Here is a 20456-nt window from a genome sequence, read left to right as displayed (position 1 = left end):
CTCAGTTAGAAAATGTGAGAAATGAGGAAAAGTCCTTAAGGGCTGGGGTGTCAGGCTGCAGTCTTACTATTACCGTCCTTCCACATCCTTCTGGTCAAACGGAATTCGGCTGTGTCCTCCTGGGGGTGAACCTGACCAAGGTCGCTGGAACTGTGGTGCAGGAGCCCTGAATTTAACACTCAGTCACGTCAGATGGAACCTGAATGTTGTGTCTGGGTGGCTCTCCAAGAGGCGCAGGCTATGGGCCTTTCTGGATTAGGGGGACCCAATAGAAAGATGGAAGGATGTGTCTGGGTCCCTTAGGAGCAAGGCCATACAAATAACAAGCTTCAGGAAGAGGCGAGTCCTAGCAAGAGGCACCCAGGGCGATAGAGTGGTGTGGCCCCTCAGTCCTGGCCTAGAAGAGGCTGATGTCTGGAGCTTACATGAGCAGAAGGAGTTGGGGCCACCCGTGTTGTCATTGAGCAGCCTGGCACCATGCCCCGTGTTTCCCTCTCTGTTGCTGTGTCACAGACTAACCCCCCATACATACACATTGAGCTGAGATTCAAAAGGAGGGAGATGTGATGCCCAAAAGCCACGAGAACAGCCTGAGAGGAGTGACAAGTACCAATTCACGAGAGCCTGTGTATTTGGCCCTTTGGAGCATCTGTGGTCATTGCCTGGAGGCTATGTCTTGGCTTGGTAAGCGGGAGCGGCTGGCTGGTGCCAGTGGTGCCACTTGTGGGAGTGGCATAAGGCCTGATACTGAGTGCCTCCCCATGATCCCCACTCCTCCTGGGCTTGGGGACTGCCTGTGGTCAGAACTGGATGGGGCAGCACCCAGCGGAGGCCACTCTCCTGCTTGGGTGGCAGCACATGACCTGGACACCCTCTGAGCGCCAGGCCTGTGTCCATGCACCGTGGCCTTGGTCCAGGGGGCTGTCATCTCCCTAGCTCATCCTGACTCCTGGCCTCACCCCTCCGTGGCCCCTCTGGCATGGCTCTCCCAGCCTCGGATGTGCAGGTGCTCTGCCCAGAATTGGCCTCTCTCTGCTCCAGGGGACAGGGATCCTGCCACAGTGCCAGCCCCTCCTCTCCATGTCTGGCAGCAGGGAACCGTCCACAAGGGGGCTAGGACCCCACCCCCAGCTGCCAGCAGGAAGGACCCCAGGCACAGCCTGCAGGTCTGAAGCAGGAGACAGTGGCCAGAGGTTCTCGCAGGTCGCGGGACTTGAGTGGAGTAAAGGTTGGAAATTGGTTACAAAGTCCATGCCTTCTGTGTCACAGCCATTTCACATTTCAATTTGTGATTCTAGTGGCTTTTTTGGCCCCTCTAAAGTGAGGGTTATGTGAGAGAAACAAAGCTTAATCTAAAAATATCAGCGACAGACAAAGCTATTAATTTCAGTTAAAAACAATTCTTGGTTGTAAGGGGAAACCAGCGTGTACACGATGAATTTCATCAACACGCAGATACTCGGGCAGTAATTCAAGAGGGCTCTGAAGTCATCTGTTCCTTTATTGAAAACACCAGGTGGCCGGGATGAAGGGGTCAGTGAACAGTCTACATGGTAGTGTCCGTTTGCATTTTCTTAGAAACCTCATTATTTTATTGATTTTTTTCATTCCCTTTCTTGTTTTACAAAGGATTTTCGGCAGCATAAAGATAATTAATTCCTTCATTAGTCGTATTTAGTTTCTGCCCAGTATGATAAAGTTAGTTTTAATTAAATCAATTTGCTCCTGCGCTGCAGGGAGCCTGCTTATTTTGGTCAGAATTGAATCTCATTCTGGGAAACCTTGTGGCCCAGTCACTGAGATTCTCCATTACATTCATTTTCAGAAGGTCCACGCTGAGTTTGATGGTGACTGATGTTGTTTTCATTTTGAAATTTTATTGCTCATTAAAAAAAAAAACACATTTGTTGACTTTAAAAGTGAACAGGTTTTGTTTTTCCTTTTAAAATCCTTTATCTTTTTTTTTTTTTTTTTTTTTTTAAGACAAACTCTTACTCTGTCACCTAGGCTGGAGTGCAGTGGCATGATCTCAGCTCATTGTAGCCTTCACCTCCTGGGTTTCAAGCAATCCTCCTGCCTCAGCCTCCTGAGTAGCTGGGATTACAGGCATGCACCACCATGCCCGGCTAATTTTTGTATTTTTAGTAGGGACAGGGTTTTGCCATGTTGGCCAGGCTGGTCTTGAACTCCTGACCTCAAGCGATCCACTTGCCTCAGCCTCCCAAAGTGTTCAGATTACAGGTGTGAGCCACTGCAACCGACCCTCAATTTTTTTTTATTAAAATTTTGTATAGAGATGGGGTCTCACAATGTTACCCAGGCTGTTCTCAAACTCCTGGCCTCAAGGGATCCTCCCACCTCAGCCTCCCAAAGTGTTGGGATTACAGGTGTGAGTGAGCCACCGCACGCGGCCCAGAATTGTTTTCGGAATTGTGTGTTTATGAACTTTCTCCATAAGGACAAATATTGAGTCTCGATCTCTGTGTCATTTTTCAACTACTTCCTGAGAAGTTCCCCCATGACAAACAGAACTGTGAAAACCATTTTCAAAGAGTAGAGATAAACCCCTGCCTGTGAGAGGCTCTGGCCCTGTAGCCTGGTGGTGCCCTTGGTTCTGGGAGGTCAGCCTGCCTCTGCTGAGGGCTATTAATGTGTATTCTGGTCAAGCGTCCTTGAAACGGGGGCTCCTTGAAGGCCTGAGCCTGCCCTGTTCTCACATGAGTGAGTCTCTGGGGTCTGCTTGAAGGAGACTGTGTACTTCCATCTCTGGCCGGTGGATCATTTGGGTCCTGCTTCAGGGTCACCCCAAGTATGCAAGGCCGGGCAGGGGCCATGAAACCCAGGCAACAGACGTTCGCTTCCAGAACAACTGAAACTATGTAGTTTCACCCTGCATGTATACAGCTAACTAACTGGTCCTAACTCAGTCATCTCCGTCCTATCCATTAAACTCCTTGAGTTTTCTATGCTGTCTCCCTTCTCGGGTTTATTTTCCCTGATGCTGTCATAGGGTAGGCATGCCTGTTCTTGTGGTGGAAGAGACAAATTCTGAACAGGTACCTTTAGGTCCTCCCCCTTCTCATTTACTGTTGGCTCTTTAATCTTACCTGCTGTCCTTGACAAGCCCTCATCATTCTTTCCCCAAATCTCCTTCCCTCTACTACACTGTGGTGCCCTTTCACCATTCAATTTCTTCTCATAATTTCCCAAAGGAAGAAGCAGTCCTTCTCTGCCTGTTAGAGCACTCTATTATTGATAACTAGGATAGAGGGTCGCTGGGCAGCCATGACAGCACCACAAGGTTAATGCATAGGACTGAGAGTGTGATTGGTTTGATGTTTCTTTTGCAGTAGAAGTAGACTGACAACCCGGCTGTGCTGGTCGATGATACTGCTAACACCGCATTTCAACTGTGTTGCAAATTGCCGAGCATTTTGTGCAAAGGGAAAATGAATAACCACAGACTCCTCCTCACCTCTGGGAGGCTAGTATCTGTTCTCCACAACAGGCTGTAAAGCCTCAAACCAACGTCAGTTGGGTGGGTTGGGGTGGTGGATCACGCCACTTGTTCGGGGTCTAATCAGCAAATGTGGATGTTGTCATTGACCCAGTTTTTAATTTTCCCATTTACGTAACAGACTTCATGGCAACAGAACTCCAACATAACTCTTACATCCAGAAACTCTACCTAGCCAAAGGTGATATTGGTTGACAACTACAGTAGGCCTTAAGCTTTGTGTGACTCACATCCTTTCAAACAGAGCTAAACAAATGGCCCCAAAATTGAAATGTAAACAGTCTTACAAAACTGATCAAATCTGTGGTTATTCAAAACTAGGCAAACGTAGACTAGTAGACTAGAATTCAACGTTATTCACCATTGAGATCTCATTTTGGAAGTGGAGCCTGCTGAATAGTGCCCTGGGTTCTCAGGCGCTGTGCCTAAGTGGCTGAGCGCGTGATAAATGGCAGAGATAAGCAGGTACCAGACACGCTGGACTCCAAGGCCTCGGAGCTGCGGGGGCCTCTGCCATTAGCCCCTTTGTCTGCCTGCGCAGGTGCAGAATGATAGATCTCCATCCCCAGACTAGACTCGGCATTTCCCTGTTCATCAGTCTCTGCACTTTCTCATACTTTTGATGTTCTTTGTTTCAAAACCATACAACTGGCCCATTCATGAGAGGGTGAGTGTAATCCTCTTTGTCATATGATTAATGCTAACTTTTTTTTTTTTTTAATTAAAAACCATTCCACAGAGAGAGGCTGCTCACCCAACAGACGTCTCCATCTCCAAAACAGCCTTGTACTCCCGCATTGGGACCGCCGAGGTGGAGAAACCTGCAGGCCTTCTGTTCCAGCAGCCCGACCTGGACTCTGCCCTCCAGATTGCCAGAGCAGAGGTATCGTGGCATGTGGTGTGATTACCCTCTTCCTGCCACTTAGAAATAAACACGTATGCCCGTGGTCCACAAAGCCAGAGTCTTTGGAGACAGACTTTGCCCTCTGAACGCTGCAGGGAAAGATGTATGGCGAACCGTGTGTTTTGATCTTCCTAGACACTATCGTGTAATGGGCCTTTTGGCCTTGTTGAATTTACAACAAAAAGCATGCCCCTCTCAGTTGCTCCCCGGTGGGCACTGTGAAAGTCTTCATATCTCGCTGCTTTCTTTTTTATGCTCAGGGAAGTTCTCTGAATGTAATTATGGTTCGTCGTCGGAAGTTTTCATTCCACATTTATTCACCGTCTCCTTTTCTTGATCGATGAATTGCTCAGAGCCGAATTCACTCATCTGGGGCTAACCTTTCTCTTCTTCTCCCTGAAACTAGATCATAACCAAGGAGCGAGAGGTCTCAGAATGGAAAGATAAATATGAAGAAAGCAGGCGGGAAGTGATGGAAATGAGGTCAGTTGGGGAGCTGGGCCTTCCTCATGCCTGAGGGATGCTTACCAGTGGTTTAATAATGACTGGAGCTGGTGTGGTTCACAGAAGAGTGTCTTCTGTGGAAGTTCTCTCTTCTTTATTACACACGGTTCATATTTTTCTAAAAGAATTTTTACTCTATTACTAATACTAAAATAGCCTGCCCATGAATTAAATAATGCATTCAAATAAATATAGGTACAATGCAAAACAGATCTTCTCCCCACTCAGCCTCCAGTTCCACAACCCGCAGGTGACTATCTTCTGTGTGAATCCTTCCAAGAATTTTCCATTTCTCATCACAAATGTAACAATGAGTGTAAACAGCCTCTTTTTTCTCCAACACAAATGAGAACATGCAGTATACATTATTCTACACTCTTTTTAATATTTTTTTCTTTCTTTTTTTTTTTTGAGATGGAGTTTCGCTCTTGTTGCCCAGGCTGGAGTGCAGTGGTGTCATCTCGGCTCACTGCAACCTCCAACCCTGCCAGGTTCAAGTGATTCTCCTGCCTCAGCCACCTGAGTAGCTGGGATTACAGGTGCCTGCCACCACGACTGGCTGATTTTTTGTATTTTAAGTAGAGTCAGGGTTTCACCATGTTGGCCAGGCTGGTCTTGAACTCCTGACCTCAGGTGATCCACCCGCCTCAGCCTCCCAAAGTGCTGGGATTACAGGCATGAGTCACCGCTCCTGGCCCACCACTCTTTTTACATTTAATAGCATATCTTCGACATATTTTATTCCTCTCTGCCTCATTCTGTTTAACAGGTGCTTAGTGGTCCATTGTATAGATATAACATAATTAATTTAAACAGTCTCTGTGGACAAACATTTAGGATGTTTCCTGACTTTAGCTTAAATGATTTCTTTTCATTGTGGTATATTGTAATAGAAATATAGCCACCATCTATAGTGTACGTGAGTATAATGGCAGATAACTAGTTTTGTTTTGTTTTGTTTTGTTTTTGAGATAGAGTTTCGCTCTTGTTGCTTAGGCTGGAGTGCAGTGGCGCGATCTTGGCTCACTGTAACCTCCGTCTCCCGGGTTCAAGCGATTCTCCTGCCTCGGCCTCTCAAGTAACTGGGATTACAGGCACCTACCACCATGCCCGGCTAATTTTTTTTGTATTTTTAGTAGAGATGGGGTTTTAACATGTTGGCCAGGCTGGTCTTGAACTCCTGACCTTAGGTGATCCGCCCGCCTTGGCCTCCCAAAGTGCTGGATTTACAGGCGGGAGCTATTACACCCAGCCCCGATACTAGTTTATTATCAAAATCAATTGCATTCCTGGCTACCATTTTAAGAAGAAAGCGAACTGTAGGTAATCATATCTCTTTTTCTAGGTCATGGTAGGATCTTCCTGAAAATTCTCCTGTTTGTTCCTTCTTTCTGCTGATGGTCCCCTGTGGCCACCTCTGGACACTGAGCCTAGTGTACTGTTTCACATTCAAACGAAAGCCCTGCATTTGCGTTATTTTTAAACCTCTTTGTTTTGTCTCTTATCTGGGGGGCATGGGTGGCTCTAGTTTTTTCACGTGCACTGAAAATGAGGCACGGCACCCGGGAAGGTTGGAAGTGCTGTCTCTAATTTCTTTCGCCTCCTAGGTGCTTTGCCTTCTTGGTGCCCGGGGAGTGCTTGTTTGTGGTTTGAGAAGTCGTGCCACTGAGGGGCCCCCAGGAGGTGCCATTTACTAGCTGATGTGGTAGGATTTCAAGTTGTCACCAGCTGGCGCAGATGTGCCGGCGTTTGATAGCCCGAATGTCAGCCCGTCAGTCTCTGGAGCTAGACTAGGTGAAAACCAGGCTCTGCTTCCCAGCCACTCCGGGGCGTCTTACTTAACTCTGTGCCTCACTTTGCTTATTAACTTGAAAATGGGGGTAAATAACAATACCTCAACAGAGTAGAGCAGAAGGATTGTGAACAAAGGCTGCAGAGTCTGATGCTCGGATTCACATCTGGGCTCTGCCACTTGGCAGCCTTGGGATCCTGGAAGAGTTCCTGAATCACTCTTATCCCACCCCAGTGTCTTCATCAGTCATGCTGGGAACAGTGAGGGCACTGCCTCTTAGGGTCATTGTGAGGGTAAAGTGAAAAGACAGCACAGCTAAGGTATTTTCAGGTCCCTGGTCTCTCCACGCTTCCAAAAGGACACATCCCTTACCTCCTTGTGTCCTCAGCAGTGATGGGTTTAGACAGAGCAGCCTCAAAGATCTGTCACAGCTTTGTGATTCTGAGATACAAGAAGGTGTTGTTTAATGACAGGAAACACAGAAGTGCTTCTGTGTAGGATTTGATAAGAACCCTCGGGGGCTCATCTCGTGGTTACCTTTCTTGGGAGTCCATTCTGGGGTGAGACACTGACCTTGGGACCAAGGTTGAGCAGCCAAGGACAGGCACCCAGCATTAGACTTTGCAGAATGCATTCTACTTTCATTATTCCTTTTACCCTTATTGAATTTGCCATACAGCCCCGAAAGGTGGGGTCTAGGAAAATCCTTACTGTACCAAGGAGTAAGCAGAGCACCTGCAACTTCAATGAATGTCGTGCTCAGGATCACACAGCGGGGAGGGGCAAGCTCAGTGGGAGCCCAGGCCTCCTGACTGGGGTGGGGGTCTCTATGGTCTTCTGTCATTAGGGTCCTGGATCTTCAACAGTTACCCGCTCTTGGTTCTCTTGTGGGGAATAATTACTGGATAATGTCGATGAACTCCTGATTCTTTTTGAGAAGTTTCTTCCAGCAGATTGGCTTTGGAGGAAGGACTTCTTCACACATTGGTTCTTCCATGTGGGGACAGCTGGGAGGCAGTATGACAAACAGGGAGTCTTGGTGCTTTTGTGCAGCTATTGTCTATTGAGGCTTCCCAGGAAGTTTACTCTGGGTCAATAGGAGATAAGATTTGTGTTCAGTGATGCCAGATGCATGAGATGCTTTGGAAGAAGATGCAGATAAAAGGTGATAGGGTTCCAAGGAGAAATCAAGGAAGGCTTCTTGAAGGAGATGACATTTGAATTGGACCTTGAGAAACAGACTGTGGGGGGTAGAAATCGAGAGAAAGTGAATAACATGGGCAGAGGCATGGGGATGAGAAGGCCGAGAGCAAACAAGAAATCATTTGTTCTTATTGAGCCACTGTGTTCATGACATGGCGTGGAAGGAGGTAAGATGGATGAGGGAGGTTGGGCCCGGGTTGCAAAGACCTCCATTGTCGGACTGGAGGTTTGGCTTTATTTTTAATTTTAAAATTTTTTTGGAGATGGAATCTCGCTCTGTTGCCCACGCTGGAGTACAGTGGTGTGATCATAGCTCACTACAGCCTCAGACTCCTGGGCTCAGGTGATCCTCCCACATTAGTCCCTTGAGTAGCTAGGACCACAGACGCAGACCACCACACCTGGTTAATTTTTGTATTTTTTGTACGGATGGTGTTTCACCATGTTGCCCAGGCTGGTCTCGAACTCTTGGACTCAGGCAAACCTTCTGTCTTAGCCTCTTGAGTAGCTAGGAGTACAAGTGCACACCACCATGCCTCATTAATTTTTTTTCATTTTTGTATAGGCAGGACCTGGTTCTGTTGTCCAAGGTGGTTTCAAACTCCTAGCCTTAAGCAATCCACCTGCCTCAGCCTTCTCAGTACCTGGGACTGCAGGCATGCACCACTCTGCCTGGTTTGATTTTTTTCTTAGTGGGCAGTGAGGGGTGTTGAAGGCTTTGCACAAGGGGGTGGCATATTTAGAGTCATGCACCAGGAAAATGAGCGTGCAGGGCGAGGACTGACATTGAAGGTGACCCTGAAAGTCAGGACCCCGCTGCACATGGGCCAGGCTGTGGCGCCCAGCTGTGTGAGATGGGAAACCATTCTGTTGTCATGACTCCAACGTGTCTTTACTTCTCTTATAGGAAAATAGTGGCCGAGTATGAGAAGACCATCGCTCAGATGATAGGTAGGTGTCCTGACCTGCGGGGGCTCAGGCTGGCCCTGACGTTTCTGAACTATGTGGAAGCCTTGGAAGATAGGAGGCTCAGAGTGGGTTTCTGGTAGAGCGTGAAGTCTTTCAAGGAGGGACCAGAGCATTCCAGAAAATATGGCTTTGCCACAGGACTGAGACCCTGTGGCTTCTTGGAAACGCCCCCCTGGACTGTGCCGTAGCATTATTCACACGCCTAGGAAGCCATGGCAGTCACTTGCCAGCTACCATCTGACCCAGCCAAGGACTCTCCACCTTGTGGGGAAAGAGATTCCTTTTGGTTGGGATATTTGGGGGTTTTTTTCTTTTTGCTTGTGGGAGAGAATAGGAATCAAATCCCTAGACCCTAACTTAGTTTAGACTCAAATGACAAAATACCCGACTCAGCCTTTCCTCAAGGACCCAAGGACGAGGAAGGTCAGCCATGGCATGATTTTCCGCCCCCTTCTTCCCGTGACCACAACAGGCCCTGTTCACTGACCCTAGCACTGTTTCTCACTGAGATCAGACACTGCCTCGGAATCCTTCTTAACGCAGCGTCCCTGGCAGCCAGTACTGACAAATTTGCTGTGGTCCACAATAAAAGAAGGCCTCAAGTTATAAACTACACACGCCTGGGCCTTTTTTTTTCTTTTCTTTTTTTAAATAATGAGAAAAGATCTTTCAGAAGTTCCAAGCCCAAGTTTTTACGCTAATGGTCACTATTCAGAAATCATATTATGACTGGGGCTGTGGGATGCTTTTGTTTATTTATTTATTTATTTGCTTAGGTTTATGATAATCCACTGTTTGTTTGTTTGGGGATGAGGTCTTGCTACGTTGCCCAGGCTGGTCTCAAACTTCTGGGGTTCAGCGATCCTCCTGCCTTGGTCGCCCAACATGCTGGGATTACAGGTGTGAGCTACCATGCCCAGCCCATGATAACCGGTTTTGTTGTTGTTGTTGTTTGAGATGGAGTCTCGTTCTGTCGCCCAGGCTGGAGCACAATGGCGTGATCTCGGCTCACTGCAACCTCCACCCCCCGGGTTCAAGTGATTCTCCTGCCTCAGCCTCCTGAGTAGCTGGGATTACAGGCACCTGCCATCATGCCCGGCTAATTTTTGTATTTTTAGTAGAGACGGGGTTTCACCATTTTGGCCAGGCTGGTGTTGAACTCCTGGCCTGAAGTGAGCCGCCTGCCTCTGCCTCCCAAAGCTCTGGGATTGCAGGCGTGAGCCACTGCGCCCGACCCGATAAGCAGTTTTTTTTTTCTTCTAAGGATATATGGAGTAAAAACTCCAGGTCACTGCAGACCACACTTTATTTGTCCAAACTTGACACTGTGCTGGCACCTGGCCCTCAGCCCCAAATATATGGATGTGTGAGTCACATCACACCTCTAGCTTGTCCCAAGATGAATATAATAGTAGCCTCAGGAATGGTGAAGAGGCCAGCAATTGAGTGCTTTCCATTCAAAGGAGCTTCACTTTTGATTTATTGTAACAAAGTTCATTTCACCCAGAAAAGAAGCCCATTCAGGTTTAGCCTCATGGTGCATGCTTTCTATCAAAGTGAAACTTCTTTATTAAATTGGTATAAGAATTTATGAACACATATGGATAAGATAAAGAAAAAGCTCTTGCAGTTGAAAATGCTGGCAAAAATGGTCAGGCTGAGGGATTGATGTCTTCCTTATGCGGTGTTTGGCAAGTAGAACACAACTTTTTGGCCTCCGGGAGTCTTGCGATTTGAGAACATCGCTCAGGCCCTCCATGGCTCATCTGGAAACGTCCCGCTCCATCTCAGAGCCGTACACTTCTTTTCGCCCTTGGTGATGACATTTTGATAAATGTTGAAATGCGGGGGAAGGGGTGTGAGCTTTTGCTCCTGAGGGAAGGCTACCCAAGCCATCTTTTATTGCTCGGCTAGTGAAGTTGATATAAACAGACATTCCCTCTTGAAAATTAAAAGTGGAGAATTTCTCTAGTTGGCATAAATGTTCTGTCCTTGTCACGACAGAAAGATGACTCCCACGGTTTCCTCAAGGAATATCTGCAGGTGACAGCAGTGAGGACCTTTTCAATCCTAGGCAGTGTGAGTTCCCTCCAAGCCCTGGAGAGAGTGCCACCTGCCTTCCTCTCACGCTGGCTGCAGGGATTAGGGCTACACATCACCCCCCATCCCCACCCCTGCTCCCAGACCTGATATGTTTGGCCTAAGGGCCCTGTCTTCAAGAGCTGTACACACAATCCCTTAGAGCATTTTCCTGTCCTTGGGCTACTCTCTGGGTGGCCCCGTGAGACTCCTCCAGTGTCCCTGGCTGGGAGCAGCCACAGAGGGGCATCCCACTGTCTGTCCGTTCCCGATCCCCATCCTCATTCACCCATTGGCTGTCCTCTTTGTCATTCCAAGGCTTTTTCATCAGAAAGGTGGCAGGCCTGTGGTTGTCATTCAGCCACTGTTGCAGGTCATTGACTAACGTCACCATAGATTTCAAGGTCCTTGTGTCCTTGCAGAAGACGGCAGGGGGCTGAGGCATGACTGGGACTCACTGTAGCTGTGGGAAGGACGTGCCGCCTTTGTGGCATGGTTCAGGTCAGGGTCTCTCCATGCTTGGCCACATGCCCAGGGAGGCCCATTTTTGTTCCATGCTTTTCTTTCCATTTTCACTCACCTAACCAGCATCCCTCGCGAAAGAGGAAACTCAGGTCCAGAGAGACTGGCAGTTCAGGACCACCGTGACTGTAGTTGTATTTTGAAGTCAAACCAGCTCTGGCCCACATGTGCTAGCTCTTCCTGGCTCTGCTCCATTCAGCTTTCGCAGATGCTCCACACCAGTGTGACATCAGTCCTGCCATTGTTATTCATTCGCATCAAATGTTACTGGAGAGGATCTGTCTTGTTAAGCTCAAATAGTGACTATTCAGAATTCAGAACGAAAAGAGACTTCTGTGCTTTCTGCATTCCAGGTTGTTGCAATTGATTTCTTTCTGCTTTTCTAACAACTGCCCTGATTATCTGTTTTGCTTCCATTTTCTGTTGCTTCTTGCCCTTTGCTTGCAAAACAAACAGGCAAGCCTGGTAAGTAAATGCTTTTCCCCCTAATTTGACACCTGCCCATCGCAACCCTTTGTTTGTTTGTTTTTCTGTTTTGTTATTTTTGCTTTGTGTATTGCTGCATTCCCCACATGATTTCATAATGTTTTGCCTGAAAAAGCCAGGCAGGTCTTCAGGAGCATTGTTCTGTTGTTGAGTGTAGGGCGTCTTTCTCCTGAGTTCAAGAACCTAACTGCATTTGTCATGTACAGAAAGATTTGTGAAGCATTCTTGCCTCCTCTGTCTCCTGGGAACAGGGTAATTCTATTTTTAAAAGGGAAGAGGAAAGGAAACCTGAGGCAGGCAAAGTCTTGGATCCAGGAAATCAGATGGACTTGGTTTGGTAAACAGCTCCTTTACCAGGGCAGGTGAAACATACACATGGGCTCAAATCAGCCCAGAATATACACCATAGAGCATGCTGGGAACTAAGGAAGCAGCCAAAATTCAAAGAATAAAAACAAGCATTTGATTAGTAGAGACATGTTGAAAGGCCCCTTTTTTTTTTAGGAATGTGGGTGGAGCAAGCAGGTTGCTGATGATTCTTATCTCTGTGTTAAAAAGCTCCCTCTTCACAAGCCACTGTGACACTGTTGCACTGATTCCAGGGGTTACAGAGTTTATTATGGACAACGAGGCTCTTAATAATGGGTTACCAGTACGGGACTCTTCCTCCTTCATGAGGGCTTTATGTACAGTTTGTCATTTAATCTGCAAATGCAAAGAGATATAAATACTCTTTTCCCCTATTTTAGACAAGGAGGCTGAGACTCAGAGTTTAAAACCCTGCTCAAGATCTCGCATATGGGAAGTGTCAGAGTGCGGTCTCGAACCCAGGCCGTCAGACTCCAGAGGCTCCTAGCCACTGGCCTGGGCAGCTCTGGGCTGCTGGTAGTGAGAGCTCTAGGAGTCCCACGATTGCAGAGGCAGGTGGGAGGGACATTCGGCATCTTCAGGGCCAGTGGTTCTCCAAGCAGGGTCCCTGCCCCAGCAGCATCTGTGTCACTCGGGAACTTGTGACCTGTGCATATTTTCTGCCCCACCCCAGACCTCCTAATCTCACGCCGTGGGGTGAGGTGTAGCAGCCTGCATGTGAACAAGCCTTTCAGCTGAATAAATCCATGCTCACATGGGAGAGTTGTTGGAAATGACACACTGGGACCCCAAGAGGTCAGAACTTTAGTGCAAGCTTATGTCAGGACCGGAGCTGAAACTGAGGAAATGACCGCAGCACACGGTAACAGTGCGCTTAGTTCTGGGGTGTGGCAAGATGCAGATCTGTCCAGAACCTAAGGGAAAAGAACTCACACAAAATCTCCCTGCTACTAAGGGAGCTGCATCCTACAAGGTCTGTCATTACAAGGGGCCCGTGGAGAGACGTGGTTATGATCACAGCTTCAGGCTTGGGTTCGGGCTCTGTCATTTTCTCAGTGAACAGTGACTTAGCTTCTCAAACCCTCTGTTTCATCTTCTGTAAAATGAGGGTAAGAAAAGCTGCCCAGGTGGTTGTGATGCTCTAAGTCGTTCACTCGTCACATGGACATGTATCAAAACATCCTCTATGTCCGGCACTGTCCTAGGCCCTGGGGCAGAGCAAGTGGACAAAACAGACTCTGGTGCCTGCCCTCACAGAGCGTGCATTCATCAGGGAGATGAGCCGCCGATACAGTAGCACAGGCACACATGCACACACGTGCACGCATGCGTGCACACATCTGATATAAGGGGTGGCTGCCGCTGCAAAGAGGAAAATAAAGGACTCTAGAGGAAGAGGAGCCATTTCCAGCACCTCTGGGGAGGTGACACGGGATCAGAGCCCTGAGCCAAATGTTGGGGAAGCCTGGAAGCCCGGGGCGTTGGAGGCCTTCATGGCTGGAGTGGAGGGGCCAGGAAGGATACAAGGCAGAGCATGTTATTTCCATTGCAGAGGGAGGTCACCGGGGGACTCTGAGCAGGAGTGAGGTGGTCTGTTGTGCACATTAGGAAGCTCGGTCTGGCTGCTGAGTGCTGGTTTAGGGACAGTCAACACCTAGAGCAGTCAGCAGGGCGCCCACCGCAGGGAAGGGTCCAGTCAGCGCTGGCGGCCGCTGTTCTGTGATTTCCAGATGTGATCTGTCTGCAGCAGCCAGCCCTTGGAGTCATTCCAGGTGGCGGGCAGCCCCCTCCCCGGGGACCAGGGCCTGGCAGAAAGACGGGTCTGCTAAGCTCCTTCCCCGGGAGCTCTGAGTGGGCGCTTCTCCCTTACCCCCTCTGCTGTCACCAAGAGAGCAAATGGTTCCTCACACGCCTGGGCCAGGGATGGATCCACACAGAGGACAGATGGGTGTTTTGTGTAGAGTAGTCAGAGAAGGCCTTTCCCATAAGTGTAGAAATGAATTTTTAAGCAGCCATAAAACAGAGCAAAGCCATGTCCTTTGTACCAGCGTGGACACAGCTGAAGGCCATTGTCCTCAGGGAATTAATGCGGAAATAGAGCACCAAACACTGTGCAGTCTCGTTTACAAGAGGGAGCTACCCATTGGGTACACACACGAAGATGGGAACAGAAGACACTGGGGAGTTCACAGTGGAGGCGGGAGGAAGGGGGACAAGAGTTGAAAAACTGCCTTTCAGGTACTATGCTCAGTACCTGGGTGACAGGCTCATTAGAAGCCCATACCCCAGCGTCAGTCACACAGTATGGCCATGTACAACCTGCGTATGTGCCCCAAATCTAAAAATACATATTTTCTAGATATTTGGTGCAGATGATTAGCTTGGGATGGCCACGGGCCAGAGAGGTGGGGCAGAGGACAATGGTGCCTCTCACCAGGATCAGCCACTCGGAACTGGGCTGACATTGAGTTACATTGTACATCACTGAGAAACTAACCTTGATGGAAATAGCTCCATGTTTCTTGGAGTTATGACACTTGCTGTATTGCAGACGCTCTCTGTGCCTGTGTGAATGGAATTTCAGAGGAGATGGTTTTTTGGGCTCTGGATTTCCAGATGTGTTAAGGATCTCCAAAGACCTCCTGTCTGTCCTGATACGTAGGAGAGCCCACCCCTCACAGCCCAGACCTCACACCCTTTAGTCGTCCTAACACAAAGTTCACTAGCGATGTCTTCTTTTTTACTTTATGGATCTGTCTGCTTGCTGTCAGCAACCACATGGAATCACCAGGGACACCAATATAGACCTGTGTAGGGGCTGCGCTGCTCAGGTTAAGGAATAGTGATGGCTCATTTCTTCCTCACGCGAGGCTGCACAGGCCTGGGTCTGGGAAGCCGGGGCGCTGGGTTTTGTTCTGTTAGAGACAGTCTGGGAGGGCTCTGGGGCGTGGGTTTGTCCCAAGGAAAAGCTGGGGTTTGAAGTGTCCCCGTCGGTGAGGCTGAGTTGCATCTGAGGCCTTGGCTGGCCCCAGAGACCCAGTTTCGACTTTCTGGGCTCCATCATTTGGCTCCTGGTCTCTCCTGCCAGAGGACGAACAGAGAGAGAAGTCAGTCTCCCACCAGACGGTGCAGCAGCTGGTTCTGGAGAAGGAGCAAGCCCTGGCTGACCTGAACTCCGTGGAGAAGTCTCTGGCCGACCTCTTCAGGAGATATGAGAAGATGAAGGAGGTCCTGGAAGGCTTCCGCAAGGTGGGGCTGAGTTTGGGGATGATGGAGGAGGAGGATCTGGTTGGGAGAGATTGCGGGGAGCACTGGGTGGGGGTGGGGTTCCGGAAGTCGGTCTTGAGCCACCTGCAAGGAGGGGGTCCATGCAGGCTGGGGAGGCAGCCTTGGCTGCCTGGGGTTACGCCCGCATCCGAGAGTTCATGGAGGTTCCCACCACTCCCGGGCATTTGTTCTCGTGGGCTTGATGCCTGTCCTCTGCCCTGCCGTGTCAGAATGAAGAGGTGCTGAAGAGGTGTGCACAGGAGTACCTGTCCCGAGTGAAGAAGGAGGAGCAGAGGTACCAGGCCCTGAAGGTGCATGCAGAGGAGAAACTGGACAGGTAACATTAGCCACTGGGGGTGGCTCCCAGGGGCCTCCCAGCAGCCCTTACCCAGGCAGGCTGGGACCTCTGGCAGCACCTGTGACATTAGCTTGGAAAGGGGGAGTCATCCAAGTGTGTGTTTCAGTAAGACTCGTGAGAAGGCACACACGGTTAGCATCATTTAATCAGTGGAGGATGCATGTTGCAATGTCCAGGGTGCCCCGGCACCTTGGCCTCATAGCAATGGAATTGGGTTTGGTGTTCTCATGGGCTCCTGTGCTCCAGCTCCAGTTGGTGGGAGCTGGAGCCAGACCAGGCCACTCTCCCTGCCTGGAGCTGGGAAGCAGGAGGTGTCTCTAGTGATCCACAAAAAAGAATGATAATTCTGAGCTCCCTGTCTCCGCAGGGCCAATGCTGAGATCGCTCAGGTTCGAGGCAAGGCCCAGCAGGAGCAAGCCGCCCACCAGGCCAGCCTACGGAAGGAGCAGCTGCGAGTGGATGCCCTGGAAAGGACGCTGGAGCAGAAGGTAATGGGAAGGGTGTGGCCTCCAGGTGGGCTGGGCTGCTGCTCTCTGTGCTGCTGGCCAGTCCAGATAGACAGGCTGGGCATCCCTGGCCGCTGCTGCTCCTGAAGACGAGTTCATGCTTCATGCGCACACCCTTGGCTCCTTCTAGAAGTTCCAATTTCATGCCAGCCCTGAGACCAGCTTCCTCTCCACCATTCCTGGAATTGCAGCCTCCATGTGTGTTTACTGCCATTTTCATTCCCTTCCAACATTCATTCGTTTGTTGGATATTTATTAAGCGCCTACAATGTGTTAGGCGTAGCCCTTGAACCCCTGGATCCAGCATGTTTACTGGTGAGTGGATGGGGTGCCCACCAGGCCCTGGCAGCGACAGCCAGCTGATGCAGAACAAGGGCAGTGCCAGGACTGGAAGGGCGCCCAGGGGGCCTCTAGGGACAGGGGTGATCTTCCCGAGGACACTCAGCTTGTGCCCAGGTTTCCTGCTTTTGGATCTGGCACCCGTCGTCCACTGTGAGCACTGTCTCCCTGGGTGTCCAGATAAGAAGTTCCCTCAGCCCAGCAGGGCCCTCTGAGCATTGGGCTGTTGAGTCTGCGTGTGTGGGTGAGGGCCAGCCTCCCTCCTTGGATGTGTTTCTCAAGAAGAGGATTTCCAGATGTGCAGCCTCCTTCCAGTCAATTTCCTGAGCCTTGGGGTCCCCCTGCATGGTCATCCACGAGCCCAGCAGCCTGGGTTGGTTGGGAGCACTACTTATGCATTTTGGGCCTTGATAGGCAGTGATAGGGCATCCTTTGTTGGCATCAGGAATCCATGTGCCTCCCGAGTGGCCTCTACTACCCCAGGAGCACCCAGCCAGCCCCAGGGGATTGACTGTCCTCCTTTGCCCACTGTGGTTGGTGGTGGTCTCGAGGGGCATTTGGGCCAAGCAGTGGTGATCTCTGCTCTGGGCAGGTGCCAGCCCTCCCTCTACCTTAGTGATGTTGGGGAAAGAGCCCTGGGGAGCAAGAAACAGGGTTCCTGGCCCCACTGCACCATCTGTCATGGCCCTGGGCAAGCCTTGCCCCCTACCTCAGTGTCTAGGTTCCCTCTAGCCGTGAAAATTTGAAGCCTGTATCATTGGGCAGATGGATTTCCCTGAGGTCCAAATCTGATACTCACCCAGTCTCCACTAGGCTCTGTGCCCTACAGGATGTTCCTGGTTACCATGTTACAGATCGTTCTTTTCCTTTTTTTTTTTGAGTCAGGGTCTTTGTCTGTTGCCCAGGCTGGAGTGCGGTGGTGCCGTCATGGCTCACTGCACCCTCCACCACCTGGGCTCAAGTGATCCTCCCGCCTCAACCTCCTGAGTAGCTGAGACCACAGTGCCCCCTACCAGCCTAATTTTTTTTATTTTTGTTTTTGTAGAGACAGGGTCTCACTTTGTTGCCCAGGCTGGTCTTAAACTTCTGGGCTCAAGCAGTCCTCCTGTCTCGGCCTCCCAAAGTGTTGGGATTATAGGTGTGACATTAATTTAATTCTTTACCTTTCTTCTTAGGATGAAAAAGACAGATGGCTACTAGACAGTTTAATATCAAAATTGCATTTAAAAAATAGTCTGGAATATGCATATATTCAGCTACCTCTGTTTTGTAGGCTCTGATGATTGCTCTTAGCAGTATAGTCAGAACGAGATGTGTGGTCACAACTGTCAAGTGCAAGTTTTTGCTCACTTACCCTTTATTTATTTATTTATATATTTTTTATTATACTTTAAGTTCTAGGGTACATGTGCACAACATGCCGGTTTGTTACATATGTATCCATGTGCCATGTTGGTGTGCTGCACCCATTAACTTGTCATTTACATTAGGTATATCTCCTAATGCTATCCCTCCCCCCTCCCCCCTCCCCACAATAGGACCCGGTGTGTGATGTTCCCCTTCCTGTGTCCAAGTGATCTCATTGTTCAATTCCCACCTATGAGTGAGAACCCACCCAGTATTTATTGAGCATCATTATGGTTTTAGTGTTGAGTGTGCATTTTTTATTCATTGTATGTTGATAATCCATGTGTGGCATATTTGGTGACTTGAAAAATGGAATGTTTCATTAAAATGAAGATCATATTAGAAGCCGGGCGTGTTGGCATGCGCCTGTGGTCCCAGCTACTTGGGAGGCTGGGGTGGGAGGACTGCTGGAGCCCAGAAGTTCGAGGCTGCAGCGCGCTGTGATTGTGCCTGTAAGTAGCCAACTGCATTGCAGCCTGGGCAACAGCGCAAGACCCCGTCTCCAAAATAAAGAAAGAAAAACCGTACTTCACAGTCATTGTGGCTATTGCAGCAGTTGAACATAAAATGTCTCTTGGTGAGAAATGTAGCAATGTGTGTGTTTGAGATGGTTCCCCCGTTTCCTGTGTTTAAATTGCATTATCTTAAACTAAACTTTGAGAGGAATGAATGAATCACACAGGTTCTTCCCTGAAAGACCTAAGTGATATCTAGGGGCCAGTCCCGTCTTAAAGAGATTCAGAAACAGGATCCACCCAGGCAGTTCTTGCATGGAGGCGCTGGGCATTTCACCCAATCAGCGCTTTGTAAAGGCTTTTGCTCCATGAGTTGAGCTTTATGCTGGGGCAGTTTGCTTCGTGGTGGCTGATGATGCCAAGAGGGAGCCTGGAAAACCTCCAGAAATCACTTTCTCATGGGTCTGCCGATGCCTCTCAGCCATCAGTCACTGTACATGATGTTTAACAATTATAATGGCAAAGCCATATAGGAGCTGGGTCAACCTGAATTTGTGTTCCAGGCGTGCCACATCTGACTGGCTGTGTGACCTTATACACAACCCTAACTTCTCTGAGCCTCCATTTCCTCACTGAAAAATGAGGATAATACTGGCTTCCTTGAAGGCACTGTTGAGGGAAGCAGGGGAGGCCAGAGTCCCTGGGGTGTGTTTAGCATTGTGGTCCGCACGTGGTGAGCACTCCAAGGAGATGGAGAATCACCGATAGCAGCCCCAGCAGGGGCCATAGTGGCAATGATAGTATTTTTTTTTTTTTCTTTTGAGATGAAGTCTGTCTCTGTTACCTAGGCTGGAGTGCAGTGGCACGATCTCGGCTCACTGCAACCTCCACCTCCCAGGTTCAAGCAATTCTCCTGCCTCAGCTTCCTCAGTAGCTGGGATTACAGGTGTGTGCCACTACACTCAGCTAATTTTTTGTATTTTTAGTAGTGACAGGGTTTCACCATGTTGGCCAGGCTGGTCTTGAACTCCTGACCTCAGGTAATCCACCTGCCTTGGCCTCCCAAAGTGCTGGGATTGCAGGCGTGAGCCACCGTGCCCAGCCAATAATAGTAATTTTAAGATTAGTGGTCAATGCTGTACCCCATTCAGAGCCCCATCGTCCAGCTGGCCTTTCAGCGCCTCTCTTGAGTAGTTGACCTCAGATGCAAATTCGAGCCAGGAGGTGGGCCAGGGTTATGTTCGAGGCAGGCTTCTCCCACAGCAGGGACTGCTGCTGGAAGGACCGTAACTTCCCCTGCACTGAGGAGAGCCACTGTTTCCCCAGCACTGACACAATGATGAGTGACCCCAGGAGTTCTAGGAACAGAGGGCATGTGGGTCTGGGCTGGAACATATCTCAGGAGTTCTGAGGTTTTCAGGGAAGGGCTCTCCACAGCCTCAGGCACAGGCTTTTGGTGAAGACTCACCTTCCATGGGAATCTCAAGGAAAGCGGGCTGCAAAACATCCCGAGTATGCTGGAGCGATTCAGCCCCCCTGGAGAAGGCCATTGGAGATTGGTTGTGCTGTTGAACTTTATTTTTTTATTTTTTATTTTTGAAACAGAGTCTCACTCTGTCACCCAGGCTGGAGTGCAGTGACACGATCTCGGCTCACTGCAAGCTCCGCCTCCCGGATTCACACTATTCCCCTGCCTCAGCCTCCCGAGTAGCTGGGACTACAGGTGCCTGCCACCATGCCTGGCTAAGTTTTTGTATTTTTAGTAGAGATGGGGTTTCT

At 49.4% G+C, this 20456-nt stretch overlaps 1 protein-coding gene across 4 annotated transcripts in view; it reads left to right on the top strand.

Moving 5' to 3' along the window:
- TACC2 (transforming, acidic coiled-coil containing protein 2) overlaps positions 1-20456 on the top strand; it is a 182906-nt gene that overhangs the window by 160967 nt on the left and 1483 nt on the right. For all 4 annotated transcript variants that reach the window (XM_012001062.1, XM_012001065.1, XM_012001063.1 and 1 more), the window contains 6 exons: positions 4257-4400; positions 4828-4904; positions 8828-8871; positions 15434-15594; positions 15843-15949; positions 16338-16458. In XM_012001062.1, the coding sequence (XP_011856452.1) occupies positions 4257-4400; positions 4828-4904; positions 8828-8871; positions 15434-15594; positions 15843-15949; positions 16338-16458 (654 nt within the window). The remainder of the gene's footprint in view (positions 1-4256; positions 4401-4827; positions 4905-8827; positions 8872-15433; positions 15595-15842; positions 15950-16337; positions 16459-20456) is intronic.

This window comes from Mandrillus leucophaeus, unplaced genomic scaffold (genome assembly GCF_000951045.1).
Source record: "Mandrillus leucophaeus isolate KB7577 unplaced genomic scaffold, Mleu.le_1.0 Scaffold65, whole genome shotgun sequence".
Classification (NCBI taxonomy): domain Eukaryota; kingdom Metazoa; phylum Chordata; class Mammalia; order Primates; family Cercopithecidae; genus Mandrillus; species Mandrillus leucophaeus.
The sequence above is the reverse complement of the archived record's forward strand: the minus strand, read 5'-3'. Positions and strand labels throughout refer to the sequence as shown.